Source organism: Medicago sativa, chromosome 2 (assembly GCF_051527215.1).
Source record: "Medicago sativa cultivar Bolivia chromosome 2, Bolivia_mono, whole genome shotgun sequence".
In the NCBI taxonomy this organism is placed as follows: domain Eukaryota; kingdom Viridiplantae; phylum Streptophyta; class Magnoliopsida; order Fabales; family Fabaceae; genus Medicago; species Medicago sativa.
The window spans coordinates 73,092,032-73,113,569 of NC_140750.1; the positions used below are offsets into that span (position 1 = coordinate 73,092,032).

General features: G+C 33.3%; 2 protein-coding genes, 2 long non-coding RNA genes and 1 pseudogene across 6 annotated transcripts; 2 read left to right on the forward strand and 3 right to left on the reverse strand.

Annotated features, from left to right (window-relative positions):
• Positions 1-6,300: 6,300 nt before the first annotated feature.
• Positions 6,301-9,283, forward strand: LOC146950513 (inactive poly [ADP-ribose] polymerase RCD1-like; annotated as a pseudogene). Its single transcript, XR_015028083.1, has 5 exons — positions 6,301-7,076; positions 7,178-7,419; positions 7,708-7,766; positions 8,049-8,366; positions 9,015-9,283. The product of XR_015028083.1 is annotated as an inactive poly [ADP-ribose] polymerase RCD1-like (transcript).
• Positions 9,284-9,428: 145 nt separating this feature from the next.
• LOC146950514 (uncharacterized) lies at positions 9,429-12,580 on the forward strand. Its single transcript, XR_015027554.1, has 2 exons — positions 9,429-9,830; positions 12,391-12,580. It is a non-coding gene; the product is annotated as an uncharacterized LOC146950514 (long non-coding RNA).
• A 1,353-nt stretch (positions 12,581-13,933) lies between these two features.
• On the reverse strand, positions 13,934-14,528 carry LOC146950516 (putative cell wall protein). The gene has a single exon (XM_085746458.1). The coding sequence runs from the start codon at positions 14,526-14,528 to the stop codon at positions 14,166-14,168; it is 363 nt and encodes a 120-aa protein (XP_085602584.1). The 3' UTR covers positions 13,934-14,165.
• Positions 13,934-18,661, reverse strand: LOC146950515 (putative protein phosphatase 2C 52). Of its 2 annotated transcripts, none has more exons than XM_085746456.1 (6): positions 18,494-18,661; positions 16,862-17,364; positions 16,398-16,739; positions 16,036-16,153; positions 15,715-15,938; positions 13,934-15,524 (listed from the first exon to the last, which is right to left on the reverse strand). In XM_085746456.1, exons 2-6 carry the CDS (start codon positions 17,102-17,104, stop codon positions 15,039-15,041), a joined length of 1,413 nt encoding a protein of 470 aa, XP_085602582.1. In that variant the 5' UTR covers positions 17,105-17,364; positions 18,494-18,661; the 3' UTR covers positions 13,934-15,038. The 2 variants fall into 2 exon arrangements, with proteins under 2 accessions (XP_085602582.1, XP_085602583.1); XM_085746457.1 differs by having other exon boundaries at positions 18,262-18,661.
• A 760-nt stretch (positions 18,662-19,421) lies between these two features.
• LOC146950517 (uncharacterized) lies at positions 19,422-21,266 on the reverse strand. The gene is made up of 2 exons (XR_015027560.1): positions 21,144-21,266; positions 19,422-19,657 (listed from the first exon to the last, which is right to left on the reverse strand). It is a non-coding gene; the product is annotated as an uncharacterized LOC146950517 (long non-coding RNA).
• Positions 21,267-21,538: the final 272 nt, after the last annotated feature.

Sequence of the window (21,538 nt, forward strand, 5' to 3'; positions counted from 1 at the left end):
TCCGTCTTAATTCTTAACTTGTTATGGGCTTTGCTAACATCACATGTGCCATGGCGGTCAAGGGTTCCTAGAACCGCATTGCCAAGATACGTTAAACGCATCGAAGCCTAAACATGTAACAATCATGGCACGAACCTATACCGGACGAATAGGGTAACCTAAGGTCATCTTCGGCATAATATTCTTTTCTTGCTCTATTCTAATACTTGCTCATAACTAGCGTCATATCATAAACATAATCATGCATGGATATATATATTCATTTAATCATTATGTTAGCGTTGATCAAACAAAAATTATCTTGATTCATTTTTTACGGAGAGCCCCGGGTGGAGTAACCCCGAGTACAATCCCATACATGACCGACGAAAACTAATTAGGGTACATCGGACTCCCTCAGTGTCGTGCGGGTCCCTTGCGGCTTGAACTGTTCCCCTTGGAGAACTTCTCGTATCCCCCTGGCGTGAATAACAAGAAACACGAACACCTACATCTTGTTATAGTCTTGTTCTTATGCATACATGAAAGGTTAAACTATACAAGTTAAAGCTTAACCTCAGAATCCTTGATTGATCCCTTGGTGTAACATTACATACATGTTCATTCTTGTTCATGGGCGTAGAAAAATATTCTTCACATCTTAACATACATAAGCATTCAAGACTAGCATTCTAATTCTCGACATCTATATCGAGGCTCTAGTTCATTCCTTCTATTAGATATTACTTGCTACTCGATAAACGCTTAGTATTTCTCTCCCATATCATGCTCTACTATACAAATCGAATACTTGCTTCACATTCAAGAAAGCATTTTAAAACATATGCCTTGGAGTCTTGGTTTGAGGGGTTATTGTTAAAAAGATTGCATAAAGAAAACCGCCGCAAAACGCCAGAACCACCCGAGACGAGCAAAACAGTGAGTTTCCTCACTGTCTACTCGCCATGGCGAGTAAGTCTGTATGGGAGGCGAGTAGCTACTCGCCTTGGCGAGTAGGAGGTGAACAAACACCCCTCTCTGTGGGTCTAGCTCGCCTAGCGGGCTACTTGCTCGCCGTGGCGAGTTGTGACAGTCCAGAACTGTCAAAAATGGTGTTTTTGACCCAAAATCCTCAAAACATAGCATCTCAAGGCATATCATGAGACTAGTGATCATATAGGACCTGTAAAACTGTCATTGAGCAAGTATTCACATGTATAATGATGCATGGCATGAAAGGGGTAACTTTCTCTATGTATAAACCCTAAAAAAAATACATGGTTTTCTTGCAAGCATAACACACATCCCATGGGTAGGAACTAACTAAGAACTCACCTTGCACAAACTGATATGAAGCTCAAACCTCCAAGACTTCACACCAAAAACCCTAGTAAAGAAAAGCTCTAGATAAGAGAATCTAAGTTGGAGAAGTTTGCTTCAAAACTTTCCTAACCAAACACCCTTTGATCCAACCAACTCTTGCTTGATTCTAACTAGTAGAAAGATTAAGTGAAGATTGAGTGTAGAGAGGAAGGAAAGGAACCGATTTCTAGAGAGAAGGGAGAGCTTATGTCTTTAGCAAACCCTAGAGAGAGAAAGGTAAGAGAATTGTGAAGAATATTGACTCTTTACCACATAAATATCTCCTCCACATGAAATACCATAAATGCCCCTAACTTAATCGTGCGCATTATTATCGTTTTCAGATATTACGTCAGTTCCTAATAAGCGGGATATTACATTATCCCTATGACAAGTGTCAACTTGAGTATTTTTATTCTTGATTTAAAGCATAATCAAATTCGAAATAAAGAGAGACTTACAAATTTGAAACCATCACAAATTTCAACATGTGAAAGAAAAATACCCTATGAATAGTATAGGGTTAATGGGTCTTTACCCCCTGTAATATAGGTCATTTCCGGTTTTCCCCCCTGTAATTTTTTTTTTGATTTACCCCCTAATAGGCCAAGCAAAAACGAAAATTAAATTTCAAAGATTTCATAAAAAAAAAGTCCAATTAAGAACTCATAAGATTTAACAAAATCACAAAAAATATACAAAGACGCCAGAGAAGAAAAATATTCAAAGTAAATTGTGATTTTGAAACATTCAAAAACTAATTGAATACAAAATAACTAGTCTACTGGTACTAGAATCTAATTTGAATTTTTGGAATCTACACATTTTCAATCACAGTCGTCTCATTCCCAAGTGGTAATTATGGACCTAAAATTGTCTAAATAAAAAAATGTAGAGTGTCAAACTCATATACACTTCAATCAATCTAAATTATCTTATGATAAAAAAAAAATCTAAATTATCTTTCTAAACTTTTTGCATGTTTGGTGCTATACTGAGTTTGTCAAAATCATGATAGTTTCTTTTGCAAAATCATTGCCTAATTCTGGCAAACTTGTCGTGATACCAAACATACACTTAATCATATGTCTAGCAGTTGTTGTTTGACCTATTTCCACCTTATTAATTGTCAATTTAGGATAATATATTTATATGAAAATAATTAGTTTCATATAGCTAAAATTCATATTTTTAGTTTATATATGAAGATACAAATTTGAATTTTAACATAATATTAACAAAGGAAAATATAATAAAAAATAGACATACAAATAACGCGGGCATTAGGCCTGACTCAAGTACAATTCAAACATAAATACATCTTGATAAATCAGACCAAGTGAACCGGCCCTAATATATGCTAACAAAAATTAACTCTTCACGGGCACAACCCAGCGAACCCGCGTACGGGCTCGAAACCAAGTTACAAAAAAGATGAAAAAGTGAACATCTACAAATAACAACTAGGGTTTAGATTTGGTGAATTGATCAATCACCAACACAGTATCAAAATTCAAGTTCCAATAGATCCCTAAACACAACAACAAGCATAAAAGCTCTTTTGAGCATTAGCCCGAGAACAGTCACAAAGACTAACACAGATAACAAGCTGGTACTAATGTGGTGGAATATATGACGCCTTGAAACTTGTAGATCTCAACAAATCTAGAACACCAGAGTATCGAAGAGGGCAGTCCACCAAACACAATGGATTTTAATCAGACGCGTAAGAACTTTGATCGAGAGATGAGTCCAATAAGACTAGCTTATACATGATTTATGAATAAAGGTCCGAAAGAAGCTAAAATATGAATTTTAACATAATTTTAAAATAACACAATATTTTTGTTAGTCCAATCTAACAATTTTTATAATTAAAAAATATAATTAAACATGAAAATGATCCTACTAAGCTAATTTTAATACATTAAATATCTTTCAATACATGTCTTATTAGTATCTTTTGGATATAAGTATAACTTTTATTAGAAGAAATATGTTCGAGAGAAACAAAGCAACACACCTCCCACTAAAGAGTATGTCTACATTCATTATTTATATTTATAGATCTATAATATGTTTTAATTAGGTCAATCCTATAAGACATTTCAAATACTCTTGTAAAATTTAAGCCCTAAGTTGTTTTTTTTTTGTTAATCCTCTAATTGTCACGGAACGGGGTCCTAATAATCCAGAGTTTGATTGTGAGGTAAGTATAGTCGGTCCAAGAATTGTTCCATCCAAGAATCGAATTCAGGTCCTCCCAAATCCCTAATTTGGTTAATTTGTAAACTTTCAAAAAATAAAATTAAAAGTGATTTAAAATATTAATTCTAAATAAATAATATAATTGTTTTCAAATTTGAATGCCATAAAAATTGGCTGTTTTTAATAGCATAATAATCTTAAAATTTCGGCTTCCTTAAAAAAAAAAACTTAAAATTTCGGCTTAAACGCACTTTTGACCCCCTAACTTTGCATTAGTTGCGATTTTGAACCCCTATTAAAAAAAAACCACATTCCAACCCCCTAAGTTTTTCCCCTTTTGTAACTTTAAATTTTGATCATTCAAAATCAATCATTCAAGACACTAAAAGATCAAGAAACCAGTCGCAAGCCATATTTGTTGTCCTATAAATCTAAAACTTGTTCAACAAAAAACCTCACTTGTTTTTACTACCTTGAATGGTTGATTTTGAATGATCAAAATTGAAAGTTGCAAAACGGGGGAAACTTAGGGGGCTGGAATGTGGTTTTGTTTAATAGGGAACTAAAATCAAAACTAGTGTAAATTAGGGGGGTTAAAAGTGTCTTTAAGCCTCAAATTTTATAAAAAGAATTATACATTTTTTTAGGGAATATAAAGAATTATGCATGTATTTCTCATTATTTTAAGAGAAAATATATACAACGTTAGTGTAAAAAATGTCAACCCACAACCATTAAACTCTTAAGCATATGTGTGACTTTAGAAGTAATTATAATTAAATTTAAAAATTTATAATGATCCAAAAATTATGATTGATGGAATTAGTGTTCTTCTTCCCCAATTTACATATCTCTTTTATCCTTGTAAAATACATTTTTTTCTAGTTTTAATTTGATATTTTAATTGCTTGTTAATTCTTAAATTAATGATCTTTTATTGAGAAATTCATCAATGGTTATTTGTTTAGATTTTAGATTATTTTTACTTTTAAAATAATGAAAAATTGTTATGGAAATAAATTTTAAAAGGATTTTAAAACAGATTAATTTTTAAGTAATATTGAAGGTGACTTTAAATTTTAAGGGATGTTAGTGCATAACTAATTTACATTTTTTTTGCAAAAACTGTGAGCAAGTATACATAGTCAAAGCGAGTAGTATAATAAAAATGTTTACATGATAAGTGCCAATGTCACCTTCAATATTATTTATAAATTTATTACCATAACTATTAAATTTATTTTAAAGAAACAAATCGTATTTTTTTAACGAATATCCATACTTGTATTCCACATTAAAAGAATTTTTTTTATAATTTAACAAACCTTCAAAAATCAAATTGAAATTAGACAAAATATTAATTCTAGAAGGATAAAAAAGATTTGCGAATTGTTGAAAAAGAAAACTAATACTATGAATGATGACTAAATGCTTACTCAACGTTCTAGAAGTGAATGTGAATGGATAAAATACATACCAAATCAAGTGAAGATTTATTGAAATTTCATTGAAGGAAATTATCAATTTGTTAAAGTTTACCTTTCAAGTCGTGTCTATGAGATGCCAACTCGCTTAATGGATTAGTTTAGAGTTTATGTTTTTGAGTTAGAATCAGTATAAAAAGGACCTCTTACTCCTACAATTAGATGTACAATTCAAAGTTAGAACAAATTACTTGTGAAATTGTTCAGTATTCTATTGTTGCGTGTGTTTCTGCATTCAGGTATAATTTTAAAGTCTTGTCTCTTTTGCTTAGTTTTTTATTTTTATTTATTTAATTTAATTTTTTGTTTTTTATTTTGAGTTTCAATTATTGTAATTTCATTCTTTTTTTGGTTTATTTTTGTGTTTGATTGAATTTGTAATTAATGGGTTGGTTTAAGTGGATCAAGTTAGGATCTTCTTTTCTTTATGTTTGAATTGAGTTTTTATTTTTTATCAGTTTTAGGGGATGATTTTTATGTTTGAAGTGATTTTAAAACTCATAGATGTTTTTGAATGATTTTATTTTGGGGTGTTGCGAATGATTGTTGTGTTATTGGGGTGCCAACATATTTTGCATTTCAGTAATTCATAAGGATGCATTTACATTTTACATTTTTGCTTAATTTTTTTTTCAAAAAGGAGCGTGGACTTATTTATTTATTTAAAGTGGGGAATTATCAATACAATTTCTTAGGTTGAGATCAGTGAATGTTTTTCTCAAAGGTGACTTTAAGTTATACCCAATTATGGGAAAGTTTGAAGCCTTTTATGCACAACTTGTTTATGAGTAAATGATAAATGGATTAAGATTTGTCAATTTTAAGAAAATCATATCAATCATTAAGTGTTTATTTTGAAGGATTTTTTTTGGGGAAGAGTTGTAGAAATAGATTTGTTTTGTTGGAAAGTCGGTATCAAAGGTCACTTCAATATACTTTGTGATTATGAGTTTACTTGGAATGTCTTGTGTAGACTGTAGAGCATAAATTTCCACATTTGACATATCGGTAAATTTCTAGCACATACAATAGTATCATGTTGAAGAAACCTTCAAACTTTGTTTTAATATTATATTCCATTATGTTTTTCAAATTACTTGTTTTGCTCTCCAAGGAGTGCTCTTATTTACTATCTTTATTATTATGTCAACATTATATTATTATGATGAGCACATGATCCTTTATACTAGTTCAATATTCTCAAATTGTTGCACCATAGGTTTTATATTCGAGTGTATGTACACAGGTAGTCATCTAGTAGATAGAAATGGAAGCAAAACCCTCAAAGGCATTGGATACTGCTATTCGATGTGTTGCACATCTGACTGGAGTTTCGTTGCTTGAAGATGTTTGCAGACCAAATGACTCTGGTCCTAGTATTTCTAGATCCATGGCCAAGATGTATTTAAACTATAAAAAAAGCGGGATGCCTAAACGTTTGATGTTCTATAAGAACGATGAATGGTTTGACTATCCGGAGGATTTTGTTGACTTGGTTAAGAAAGATTTCAAAAAAAAGAAGGGAAATGTGGAGCTAGAGTTAGATGGTCAAGAGGTTATGCTAGATTTTCTACATATGCTTCATGTGGAATTGAAAACGGGTTTGCAACAACCCATTGCATGGATCGATGAGGAAGGCGACTGCTTTTTCCCTGAAGTTTTTGCTGGAGCTATTAAGCAAGAGCTATACGTAGATTTAGATGCTTACACTGAATCTATATATGGAAAACTGGATGTGGATTCTGTACAAGATATGTTTCTTACAGGAATGACTACTTTCGGCATTACAGAGTCTGACATTGTTGAGATTTACCGCAACTCAGGCATGTCAATGCAAAAGCGGCTGGAGTTATTCCAGAAAAAAGCTGATATCACAAAAGGTGTTCAGGGTGATGCAAATATTCGCTATGCGTGGCTTCCTTCTTCTAAAGAGGAACTATCAAAGATGACGGAATATGGACTTCGTCGCAATGGACTATCCCCAACTAAAGGCATATATGGCTTTGGTGTTCATCTTACGGCTGTTATCCGTCCTTATGCATGGTTAGTTTTCATATGATGAACATTGAACTTCATACATTATTATTATTATTATAGGTTATTTTTTGGAAAGCTAAAATGATTTACTTTTTCCATTTTTACAGCTCACTTTATTGTGATGTTGATTACAATGGAATTAAGCATTTAGTCCTATGTCGTGTAATAATGGGGAACATGGAGCTTCTTCATCCAGGCAGTGATCAACTTTGTCCAAGTAGTTGTGAATATGATAATGGGGTGGACAACATTCAATGTCCAGAGTACTATGTGGTTTGGAACATGAATATGAACACACATATATATCCAGAATTTGTTGTCAGCTTCAAGGCCACTTTGGATGTTGAAGGTGATGTATTGTTCCTTTAGCAATTTTTTTTACCTTGTGTGTTAGTGTAGATATATGCTTTTGCACAAAACAAATGTTTTATATTTTAATATTACATAATTATCACAGAAGTGTGACGAAGTTAATCATCGACAAATCAATTAATATATAATTCTTTTCAACATATTAACAACATCACTTTGGTTTGACAAAACAATAATTTGTTTATGCTGCTAAGTTGTATGATTGATATTTCTTTCAACAACCGAAAAGTATTCTTGATCACGACACATGATATTTCTTTTACAGGAAGTGTTTGTTCAAATAAGAGTAAGAAAAATAGCAATGAGCATTCTACAATGGACCCTGTAAGTTTTTTTTCATAAATTTTACATCTTTTGTTCTCTTGGTTTTCTATGTAAAAGACAATATCAATGCCAATTTTTTTAAACTATTTTATAATCTATGAATGTTTTCTCTAGTGTACACATTTCTAAACTAATAATTTTTATTTATCTTATGGTTTTAACATGTTCATATGCAATATTTTGGGGCTTTCATCTTTTAAGATTCGTCTTATGGTTTTTAGTTCTATAACGTTTTGTTTTATTACCTTTATCCAAACAATTTTGGTTTGTGGGATACCTCAGGCAAACGCTGCTAGTGTCCCTGCTAACACTGGAAGATCTCCGAGGACCCATTGGCTTCCTTTTACCATGCTTTTGGATTCCATCAGCAACATGGTTCCTTCCCATATTATGTCTATTGTCAACACCCATTATGCATTGCTGAAGGTATGTATATGAGCTCAAATAGGTGTCTATGTCTTAAATAATAAAATATCACTAATGTATCATGTCATGCTTGTACAGTCAAAGAAGATTTCCCGTGATGATTTCAAGCAGAAGTTGAGGTTGATTGTTGGAGCTAATGTCCTTAAATCTGCAATAAATAATATTCATTACAAGGTACCAAATTTATATTTGTCTTGATTGCATGTTTGGTCCCTTGTGTTTATTTTAGATTTTAAGTTTGTCCCTTACGTTTAAAATGTTTTGAGTTGGTCTTTTATGTTCTAAACATATTTTAGATTTTATGTTTTATGTTTTAGAGTAGGTGAAAATTCTCCCAACTATGGAATAAGATAGTCTCTACAGCAACATAATATTGACTTTAATAAAACAAAAAAAATGAAAAAAATGTTTTAAAACTGATTTTGTAAGTAACTTAAATTCCAACATCCATATACTCAACCCATATCTCTAAACGGTCAAGTGATAGAAGGGACTAACTTATTCCAATGTGAGTAACGTTTGGGACAAACTTAAAACTTTTAAAATATAAGATACTAATTTAAAACTTTTAAAACATAAGGGACTAGGTTGAAACCTAAAATAAACATAAGAGACCAAACATACAATTATGCATTTATTTTTTTTAGAAGTTTAGTTTGGCTTTGAAATATTATACATTTTGATCTTGTGTTGTCTTTATACGTTCCATCAAAATCACATGAAGTTGCAATTATGTTATGCTTAACTTTTGCATTGTGGAATCATATGAACTATCTCGTGCAATTTGACTATGTCTTCTAATGTTTAATTGGCTTCTTGCAGGCACAACGACTTAGAGGATCAAACGCTTAAACATTAATCAAGAACGAGACTTTCAAATGAAGAGGCAAAGATCTTACGTTTAGAGTTAACTATTGTCAACATAAAGTTGTGATATTATTTGTTCCTAGGAGATTTTCTTTTTTTATTTCATTTTATCATCATAATTTCCAACTTTGGTTTGGAACAGTAACGCATGTTTGCTACCAAAACTTATAATATTTTATTTTAAAATGTCCAGCGATCAAATAAATTCATACCAGTCTATGAGATTTTGGTGGTTCAGAACAAATCTACAACTTGGACTCTAATTAATTAGAGTATTAAAAAAATTGAATTCCCAAAATGTGAAAATAATTTACTTAAAGATAATGCTCTTTATTACATTAAGAATTAATCTTATAAAAACATCATACTTCATAAAAAAAACATTATAGAACTATTAAAAAATAAGTGAAATGGAAATAAGCTCCTAAAAAGAAACAAATAAATTCCAAAACAACGTTATTGTGTTTGGTTGATTGTTTAGGATTTTTGTTTGGCGCCCGTAGGCATAGCTATTGCAATTCCCACGGGTGACCACAACGGTGAAGAACGAACCGAAACTCTCCATTCTCTGCAATGGTGAAGATTGAAGAGATCAACGAATCCGTTGTGACCAAAACGAATAGAAAGAGGAATCATGGATCGACCAGATTCTTTGTCTTCCTTGACTATTTTTTCATCTTCATGTTCCTCGGATTCCTCTGCTTCATCGTTTTCCAGATTTTTAGCCTTTGATTCATCACATTGAAGAACATTCTCTTTGTTCTCAACTAGGTATCGTGCCCATCTACTTTGTTTTTTTTTTTTTAATTAATCGTGTCCAATAAGATGTTTTTCTTCAATGCATGCTTCTAATTGTTGTACCCGATCAACCATGGGAATATATGATATGATTTCTATATCGCTTAATAAGAGGTTCTGATTTCGAAGTCAGCCTTAAGAATGTAGTAGTGTTAAATTTCTTGTGGGAAATGATTAGCATCGGCAGATGCGTGCAAAGGATACCAGGTTCACAACAAATGAAATCATGGGGATACCTTTAAATTTAGTTCCATAATAGCGGGCCTAAATGGCCTAAGGCGTAAGATACCTTGGAGCATCTGCTGATGATCAATGGCCTAAGGCGGGTCTACAATGGTTTAGCACAATTTTTTTAATTTATAAAATGATTATTACATTTATTTTTTTATAGAGGAATAAAAATGATAGATTTATTATTATATGTTATTACAGTTATTGATAATTGAAACTAGGCTTAGGTGGAAAAGATGGTGGAAACTAGGCTTAGATGGTTTGGGCATGTAGAGAGAAGACCTGTAGATGCTGCAGGAAAGAGAGTAGATGAAATGGAGGATAGTTAGATCACTATAAGCAGATTTAGACCTAGAAAACTACAAGAGAAATGATTAAGAAAGATCTAGAGATTAATGAGTTGGATCGAAATATGGTTTTTGATCGAACATTATGGCATAATTTGATCCATGTAACCGACGTAGTGGATTAAGGCTTGGTTGCTGTTGAATCCCACAATGACGGTGCTTATATTTTGGTACGATGTGACCACATAGGAAGGCTCACATATACGATTAAATTAAATGGGTGGTGAGAAATGTATTATCACTTGGCAGCAAGGCAGTCAAGATTGCGAGTTAGATCATAGGATCGCACGAGTCTATGATCGACATCTAGACATCCAGGATCGTTGGAGTACTTTGTCGTGGTTTAAATCGTGATTTTCCAGTGGGATTGTAGGATTGTGTGTGTGGATAGACGCCAAAATGGGTGTTTTCTGTCTTGAGGTCGGGTTTTGCTTATATGACATGTTTGGTTCACGCCAATGACTGCACTCATGCTGCCATCTGTGACTCTCCCTTTTCCATGTCACGCGATCTTGACAACCATGGTTGAGGTGGCTCACGGACTCTCTTTGTCTATATTTGCTTTAGACTTCTATATGTTTGTGAGAATGAGGGAATTGGGTTGTATGGTCCAAACTATCTTCCAATCAAATTCATTCTCTTGTATTTTATTTAGTTTAATAGTGATTTAAGGGTTATTTTATGCATATATTATAGTTTTTGTGCCGTGTGTGTATATGTATATGTATATGTATATGTATATGTATATGTATAAGTACAATTTTATCCTACGCTAGAATCTTACGATTTGTGTTATGATACTCAAGTTACAATATTTCACCCACTTCCCGATCCTAGGCAGGATCTCGAGTTTGACTATATTGCTTGGCAGGGCAAGTATTGAATATCCATGTTTAGAAAGATGGTGGTGCCAGTGAGGAAAATAATAAAGTTTTCTCAATTCTTTTTTAATTCTTTTAGGTTTTTGGAAGACATTATGATCTTCTAATATTGGTAGGTACAGATCTGAGGAGCCTATGCTATGTTCATAGCCTAGTAAGAGTTAGTTAGGTAATTAGAAGGTATGGTATGTTGCCTATAAACAGGGAGTAGAAATTAGAGAATGATGATCTTATTATGTGTAGACTTGGGGCTTTTTGGCATTGGGAGAGTCTAGAGTCTCTCAAGTTGTTTCTCCTAATTATTGGTTAGTAATAGCAGTCTGAAGTTGATAAATTTTGGTTTTTTGTTCACCTGTCATGATTATTAGTTAATAATAACAATTTGGTAGGGTTCGGCTCGAAAAAGTACAGTTAGGCTTCTTGTAAAGCTAGTCAGGTTCGGTTTGAAACCACAAAACGGATGCGCCGAACCTTTATACCAGTTCTGTTCAGGACTAGCCATCAACGGTTCAGTTCAGTTTTACCGAACAATTTTTTATTTGTTTGGTAACGGTTCAATTCGGTTTGTTTTCCTTCTTGAACCAAACCATGAACAGTCCTATATTTGAGAGACTCTACAATGCCAAAAGGCCCCAACTTACACAAATAATAAGATCATCATTATCTAATTTGTACTCCATTTATAGGCAACATGCCTTGTTTTCTAATTTCCTAACTAACTAGCTACCTAACTCTTATTAGGCTATGAACATAGCACAAGCTCCAGACTTGTGCCCATCAATATTAGAAGAAAATAAGGACTGCTATATTCTATTAGAGGAATAATATTGTAATTCTGGGATTTCCCCTATTTGCTCTAGTAATACCAATTGGTTTATATCAAATACTTTTATTCAATATGACAATATCAGCTTTAGGAGTTGGTATGTAAATGTCTTTGCTGGTACTTTTGTTTTATCTATGCTTGTTATATCTATTCACAAGTTATATACTTCTTCTTCTTTGTCTACAATTTTCCTCAACTTAAAACTACCATTTCTTTAATTTTTCTCTTACAACCTCTTCTTTTGGCAGGATACTTCTTTGACATAGCAAGGCTTCCATTACAGATATAACTATAAGTCCAAGTTCAAAGGTCAAATGTCATATTTGATCAGACCCTAAATGTAATACTTTTATTAACTTTCTGTGTTGCAAAACTTTTGCTCTGGAATCGCAAAATTTGCACCATTTATCTAGTCTGTTACATTTGATCTTTTGTTAACATATCCTTATCCTACTTTAATAATTTCATTACCTTTTTGCTTGACAATGATAAAAAATTATGACAGATAAAATAAAATCATGATCAAATTACACTGCTAAAACTAAAAATTGATAGTGATAGCAGAGAAAATTTCCTTTGTTTTCTCTTAACTGTTTCGTTACTCAACTTGAAATGCCTTTTCCTTGGAGTGTACTTGGGAGATGAAAACTGTAAGTGTATTTTATTTACTGTTTTTGTTTCTGGTTGGTGGTTTGGGTGGGGTAGAGGAGATGAAGACCACAAACAATTATGCTGCATGTGAAATTTGTAGTAGTTTGGTGTGGTTGCTTGCATATTGATGGCACACCAACTTTGCATTTATGTGCAGCACTACTTTTGTTCATATCATGATATGTGAAGGAGAGGGAAATATTTGGATTTGTCATTTGTCATATATGAATTGAGGAAAGGTTGATTTAATGACTTGAAGTGTGAAATTCAAGAGTTATCTTCTTTGTAAATTGTAATACTGAAATCTTAACCTCATGATTGACAGTAAACTCTTGAACACACTCTTTATGATGGTAGTTCATTTCCTAAGATGCCAACACATAACTTAAAATGTGATTAATTTAGGAAACAATTAAATTAACTTATTAAAAACAAATCAACAATGAAAAAAATCAAGTGGTTGGACTCAAGTGGTAAACAAACTTTCGTTAATGTCGTATTGATTTGGAGTACTTGGCTTCGAATCCTGATTGAAATGATATTTAGACATACTTTACTTATCTCTCAACCAGATTTTAGATTACAAGAGTTTATTTTTCCTGAAAACTAGAGGGTTAAGACCGGAAAAGCAAATTATAAAAAATGTAATCAAGAGTGTATCAAAAAAACATTTATTCATTGATATTTTCATAGAGGGACAACTTTGTGCTACAAAAACCAACCATAGCAAAGTCCATGAAAAGACTTAGATCCATATTGAGTGTATTGAGTCAATAAAATACAGTTAACATGTGACCTCTTAGTCACTCGGCATCTATTACAGCTGTTATACTAAGACTTTCCTTCTACAGGATAAGGACCATTATAGGTCTTTAACAGACAGTCGTATCTCTCATTTCCAAAAATAAAATAAAAATCATATTAACTCAAACCTGTGACCTATTATTCACATGGTAGTAGCTAGCAACTCCATTAATTGTTGCACCAACAAGACTATTTGTTTAAATTTATTACAAGTCTACATATTATGCCGTTTGCAACCTTATCCCTGCATTGACTTGTAGGACAGAGAGGAACATATTACCTTAACAACTTTAGAGTAACATAAGTGCAACTAGAAAAATATTCAGTATGAGGATGTACTATCAATTAATAAGAGTATTTTTAATTATAGGGTTACACACATTAGAGCTTACATCATACATAATTAATCTTAAAAAGGTAAATAACATTATGGATTTGCATACCATGTAACAGATAGTGTACACTCAACACTTATTCATGGGTGCTTAAATTGGTCAAAAGCATAACAAGGCTTAGAAACTAGGTCTAATTAGTAAAATAATGCATGATGGCTCGTAACTGACTTAATTCAAGGATGAACTGCAGCTGGAACTGGAACAGCACCACCACTGCCAGGAATTGGAACCTCAACACCAGGATTAGGGATAAAGGTATCATCACCCCCTGGAACATAACCGCCACCAGCTGGGGCTGATCCTGCTCCTTGTCCGCCACCGCCATTGTATGGATTTTGAGGTGTAGAACCAAACAAAGGCGGGAATCCTACTCTGCCGAAGCCTGGAATCCCATCAAAATGGAAAAACCACTGCGGCTCTTTCTTTTCATCGGTATTTGAATTTTTCGGAATACTATTGCGTGCTTGACAAGTAGTACTAAGCAGAATGTTGGTGATGAGAATTAGTGCAAGGAAAGTGGAAGCTTTGTAAGCCATTTTGTTTACAAGACTACTGAATATTGAGATAGGTTTTTGTGTTTGAAACTAGAAGAGTGTCTGCATTTTATATAGTTCAAGTTTCTGTTGAGTTTGGTGTGAAATTTTTCGGTGAGTTAAGTGTCTCTTGCACAATGCCACTAAACATGGTAGCAGCCTCATTTGTTTGTTGATATTTTGTGGTTCAGTGAATTGCGGTACATTCCTTTTCTTAAAATGGTATGTGTCATTTTGGCCTCACTTTTATTACCTGCTATTTGTGGAAGAATGTTAGCAATGTTATAGCGGCTACTAAATGAAGCCTTCACATGGCTCAGTCATGTTCAACTATATGAAGAAAAAATTGAATTGCTTCTAGCTTCATTCTTAATGTCGGTCGCATTTTTCGCAACTGAATATTAATCGTCATTTACTACAAGTAATTAACCAAATAAAAAATAATAATTCTTCTTGAATTCACCGTATTGTTATAAGCATTACAACAAAGATTTCCAGCTGAATAAACAAATTTCAAGAGTTTGGTCGTTCTTCAGAAAATCTAGGAAGTTGTACCAGTGAGTTTACTCGGGTGACACCTTCTAGACCTAACCAGTTTTGATCTTCAGTTGATGATGTTCCATCTTCAACATCGACAGACTCTCCTCCTTTTCCTCCTCCTATACATGTCTCATTAAATTCTGAGGTTCTCACAGTGAAGTTCCTTTGTAAAGAAGGCTCGGACTTTTGACCATCATCCGACTCAACTGGATTACCTGAATGCCTGTTGCTTTGTATGGTTGCGGAAGAATAGCATCGTTCATCACAATCTGATTCTTCTGAGTCCATTTTCCCATCCAAAAATAGACACACAACAGCACAGTCATCCATTTTCGAAGTTGGATATTTAAGTTTCCACTCTCGTGCGGCAGATTCCACCAGAACCCTTGCTGCTGATGATCGACTTGGTGCTGATGATACAATTTCCACAACCTCTTCATTGCTCAAAACATCCCATATCTGCAGAGACCAAAAGAAGACAAAGGTTTGAGACCTAACATTAAACTTTTGCAAAGTGTCTAGAACTAAACGTTTTTTTCTCTATAACTTTCCTCATATAAATAATATTTATGAAATTGAAATTTCTGAAATAGAAAAAACAAAACTGAACAATCAAATATACAGTAGATATGAAATTGAAATTTCTTACACCATCCGAGGCAAGAACAATGAACTGATCTCGGTCTGTGAGAAGCCGGTGCGTAAATTCAGGTACAGAAATCACACCATACTCCTTCAAACAAAAATCACCAAATGCTCTGGCCATTGCTAATCCAGGTGCATCATCAAAAGGTAACCACACCCTACAAACTTCTGGTTCATCTTCCAATGCAAATACCCTACCCTTGCACTTTTTAATTCTTTCAGCTTCTCCTATAAGAATATTATTGCATCAAAGTTTGAATATGTTAACAACAAGCTAAAAAACATAAATTTAAACATGGATAAATGATGATTTCATATGACACACTTGGCAAATCAGGTTTTAAATCAACTGTCAGCTGAATTGCAACCATCAATTCATTGCTGTCCTTGGATCCCATGATTGCTCTTGAGTCACCGATATTGCCCATGAACAAATTTGAACCCTGAAAAAGTGAGGAAAATGAGAAATTGTTTGAACAACAACCCTTATACAAAAGAAAACATATACAGAAAAGGCAAACAAAGAACACACGCGATTTGATTACGGGGTTAAAATACTACGGTCCAAATTACAAGATTACTCGTGAACGAGCGACCTGCCCACTTATCAGTAAACTATGAGTCATGTTCAACAGAAATTTATAAAAGAAACAAAACCAATATGATAGATGCTGATCTTTGATCTACCTGTTTCACTACCGTCACAGATGTGCTTCCACTGCAAAAACAATCCAAATTTGCATGAGACTTCAGCTCTTTGTCCATGGCCTTGTATGCCTTCATGAAAGCTTCTCTCCACATAGAATTCACCTCATCCTCAGCAGATAAATTATTCTCAGCCTCTCCACTTTCAAGCTTCATGTCCTTGAAACTAGCTTTACTGGATTCATTTCGCTTCGACTCAGATGAATCCAAAAACGAAAGCAATTTTATCGGCAAGGCATCCCTAACTTTGCGTGCAACTAGGTGACCGTATGGACCATGGCCATCGAACACACCGCAGAAGATCGCATCTTCTGACACAAAATCCTAAAGAAAACAAAAATCAAAACTAGGATGTAAATTTCAAAAATTAACCAAGATTCCAAGTCTGTCTTCATTCAATGAGAATCAAACATCATCAAAGCAACCAAAACATGAAACATACTTACTTCCCATACAATCATGGCATCTTGATTAACACCCTTACGACCCTGCTGCGTAAATATACAAGAAGACCGACTCTTTCCATTACTAAATATTCTGTTTGGTAAGGATGCTAACTTGTTCAGAGAGACAACATGATCAGAGAATGTTCTTCTTGCTTTCTTTTGACCACACAATCCGATTTCAAGACAAGATGGAGTAACCGAACCGTCATTACTTCTATTGCTTGTTGAGACACAACACCCCATTTTCTCAGTTCCAAAAAGAAAAACACTTTAGATGAATATCATGCTATGTTCATTACTTTTGTACTATAGATCTCACTTGAAAAAACTCTGGAGATTCCAAGCTTAGTCAATTGAGTAAACAATCCTGATTCCAAAGATCCTCTCACTATAGAAAGTATTAAAAAAAAATTCACACCTTGTTGCTGTTGGAAACTAGCTCCTTTTTTACTCGGTCAAATGCGAATTTTGCCGTAAGCTATATGAATGGATAAAGAAACCGGCTGAACAGAAGAAGACACATGAATTTAATATTTAATATATATGGTCTGCAAGAATCAAGCCTATGCTTAATGTAAACTAATTACAAGATAATGAAAGACTCAATTATGTGAAATATAAAATTCTTAACATGTCAACATGAAATAGAATATGCTAAAAATCTGTCTGATTATTTGTCCTTCCCCAGAATTCACATTGACCTCATCGAAATGCGGAGTTTGAGACTATTAAATTAAATCAAATCCGGGAACTGTGCAATTAAAACTTTGAAGAAAACAAAGACAGAAGAGAACACACAAATTTAGATATTTGTGGAATCCAAGATTAAATGAACATCTAGAAATGAGAAAAATACAAGAACAAAATTAGTACTAGTATTAATAAACTTGAATCAAGCAACTATACCAAATGAGAATAAAACATTTATTTAGTTAGAAAAAAACTTGAAACATAAAACTTCAGTGTTTTTTTTTTTTCTTTCTACTTAAGCAATTTTCATGGCTTAATCTATGCAACAAGGTAACACAAAATAGAAGAGATAAAGTGAAAAACGCAAAAGAAGAAAAAGACAGAAAGAAAAGGTGTGATATATGATATGATCAACCGAAAATCAAAGAGGTACCCGACAAATAGCATTGGTCGAACAATCAAGTAAATGTTACGTAATGATCATAATAACTAACAAGTAAAAGAAAACAACAAAATTTGCAATAGTACACAAATAAATTATTGAAATAAATATATAAGATAAAGATCAAATATTCAACCAAAAAAAAAAAACAAGATATTAGATATAAGATCAAGTCAACATTCAAAGTGAAAAATATGAAGGAAATTAAATGTGTGATGTAAAGAGAATGCAAAAAAAAAAAATTAAGAAACTCTAAAAGTAACTAAACCTTTTAATATATTGAGAAGATAATGAGTTTGAATAAGAAACTTTTTAAGTATAAGGAAAAAAGTTGAGACATATTCAACATGCAGATCTTATTCTTTGAGAGTATTGATTGTATCATATTAAGCATGCTCTATGATGTCTAGAAGAAAACAAGGATTTGATGGTACAAAAATGGAAAAATTAAGGTGAAGATGAAGTACTAGTAGGAGAAGTAAAAAAAGTACACTGATCACCTTTGTAAGAAGAAGTAGGAAAGAGGTTTGAGAATGAGAGCAGAGAGACAGAGAAGTGATAGAAAAAAGGTTGAATGAGGCGTGTGGTGTTGTGTGGAAGAACAAGAAGGAAATGGTGTGATGTTATTGATTGCAAAAGCTGAGAAGACAGCAGAGAGGGAGAAAGACAGGAGTGATAAAAGGATAAAAACTAATAAATATAGGAGAATGTTAACCATTGTCCATATAGCATTGATTAAAATACTAAAATAAGTAAATTTACATTGAAAAGTCGTGTAATTATTGCTATGAAAAAAGTAAAGACTTGTATTTGCAAGACAATGTTTCTATTAATGGAATCATTAACCATTACCCTTAAGACCCTGGTTAACGAGACCCATAAATATATTATTATTGCACCTATGGTTTTTTGGGACTTGGCCATTTTATTTAGTAGAAATGATTTTTCAACATGAAAAGTTTGATCCAGTAGGTCCCATTGTTATTTATTTAACTCAAATTCCGTGAGGATTTGTGTTTGTGTGGATGTTTGTTATCACGGTGAATTTGCCAGAATTGTTGTAGTTTTTTATAAAATCACGATGGAGGTTGGTATTGGTTCGTTGTAATTCTGACAAATATATCAACCATGATCCGAAATATGAATTGTTGAAAATGTGATGTTTGTGAGTAATATATAAGAAGTTTTGGAAGTGATCTTTTAAGGTTTTTGTTGCCTCTTAAGATTCAATTCATCTAAAGAGCTAAAACCACGGTAGTTGAATGCAATTGTAGCAAATTTATTGTGATATCAAATATGCATTAAATCTTTGTTGACAATACGATGATTGTGACACCCCGTTTTCCCAATTTTAAAATTTCATTTAAAAATCAGAGTATTTTGATCACAAACGGAATGTCACATACTTCATTCAAATTATAAAAGGGATAATAATAATTATCCTTCAAATTCAACATCATGAAAATCTTAAAAACTGTTGCAGCGGAAAATAGTTCAACATTTAAAAGTCTTGGCACGCAGGCCTTATTGGAAAATCTCATAAATTAGTTCATAAAAGAGACACGTAAGGAATAGAAGTAAAAGCAAGCCCCATCTCGTTACGTATCAGAGCACCTAGACACCAAGTGAGGAGTCCACTCACGAACGCCTCTAATCTTTATTACCTGCACATTACCCACGGTCGAGGCAACATATACGCAGAAGGGGTGAGATTTCATAATCAATACATTAAGCATATAATCCAATAAAATGCATTTAGCAAGTTAAACATTAATAACATCTCAACAATTAACACTTAGCATATTTTTCATTTCATAATAAATACAATCATCAAATACTATTACTAATTTTCATCTCAAATCATAATCAACTTAACACTCAACTTGACGACACAACTCATCTTTGACCATGCAACTCTATCAACTCAACAACAGCTTAACAACTTAGACCATCATGAAACTTCTTGATGTGCAAATGCATGTGGTACCAATCAACTACAAAAATGAGCATAATAGGCTCTTCAACGTGTGAGCACAAAGGCTGCCGGGCCTAAAGCCCCCAACTTTAATGAGCACAAAGGCTGCCGGGCCTAAAGCCCCCAACTTTAATGAGTATGCAATGAACTCAAACTTCCAACAACTTAGACAACAACATGAACAACTCATACGACTCATAATCATGGACAACTTCTTAAATTCCAACAACATAGACCGACTCATGCAACTTCAAGACACTAACAGTCAATAGCAGGGAACAGCAGCAAGATACAACATTTAATAACACTTGAATGCGTTAACATCATCTAAGGAATGAATTACATCAACATAAGTATCATAAAGCATCATTATAACATTCATGCAACAACACTACTAATCTCAGTCACCTGAACAAACTTCTGGAGCTTATGAAAGTATCCTAAACAGCTCTCTTACTTACTTCTAAGGTCAACTCAAGACTACACGTGCGAAAGGATCGCATCGGGACAATTTTGGGCAACTATCATTCTGCTCGCAATGGCGAGCTTACAGGTCACTCGCAGTTGCGAGTTGCATTGCTCGCAGTTGTGAGCTCTGGGTTCTAGCTCGCAGTTGCGAGTGTCGTTGCTCGCAGATGCGAGCGATGAATGTCAGTACGGCCAGAAACCTAAAAATCACAACTTTTCACCTATATTCATGATTCTTTCATCCAAATGGCATCTAATTATCATCTTAAGTACTCCCTCCGTCCCATATTACTTGACCTAGTTGACTCTGTCACGTATGCCAATGCACAATTTTAAACTTAAATTTCTTTAATAATCTACTAGAAAAAATTACAAAAATTTGATATTTTGAAAATATTAATCGAGACGAATCTAACAACATCTTATATACTATATTTTGTTTTTATATATTAGTAGAAAAATAGAGTCAAAACATGTTACATGAATAGTGCAAATATTCTAAATAGATCAAGTAATATGGGACGGAGGGAGTAATATCTAAGGTCTGTACACTAATTTTGCATCAATCTAACATCTGTTCGTGATTCAATCATCAAAATTGATCTTAAACCTAATTCCCAATTCTCACCAAAACTTAACCTAATCATGCTAAATTCCTCCTATAGAATTATACCCTTAATAATATTGAAAATTAGTCTCACCCTTACCTGGATTGAAGCTTTCAGACAAAGGCAAAGTCAACGGCATCAACGACTATGTACTCGACACCAACAATAACTCAGAGGATTTCATGAGTCAACTTCTCCTTTCCGTCAAGCATCACAAATGGTAATCGAAAAAGCCAAACAACATACACAAGAATCCGTTGAAATGTTCAGAAAGGACCACACAATTGCTGGTTTGAGGAAAGGACAATGAATACGTTCCTAGAGACAATCCATGGTCTCATAACGACAAAGGGTGATGAATATCCAACAAGGAGACACAATGATAACATGAAACAAGTTATCGATTCCAAAGACTTGTAGAGAGGTCTTATATCTAAGACACACCAGACTAGGAATTTAAGATAAGGAACATGGTATTATACAAGAAATGGTTT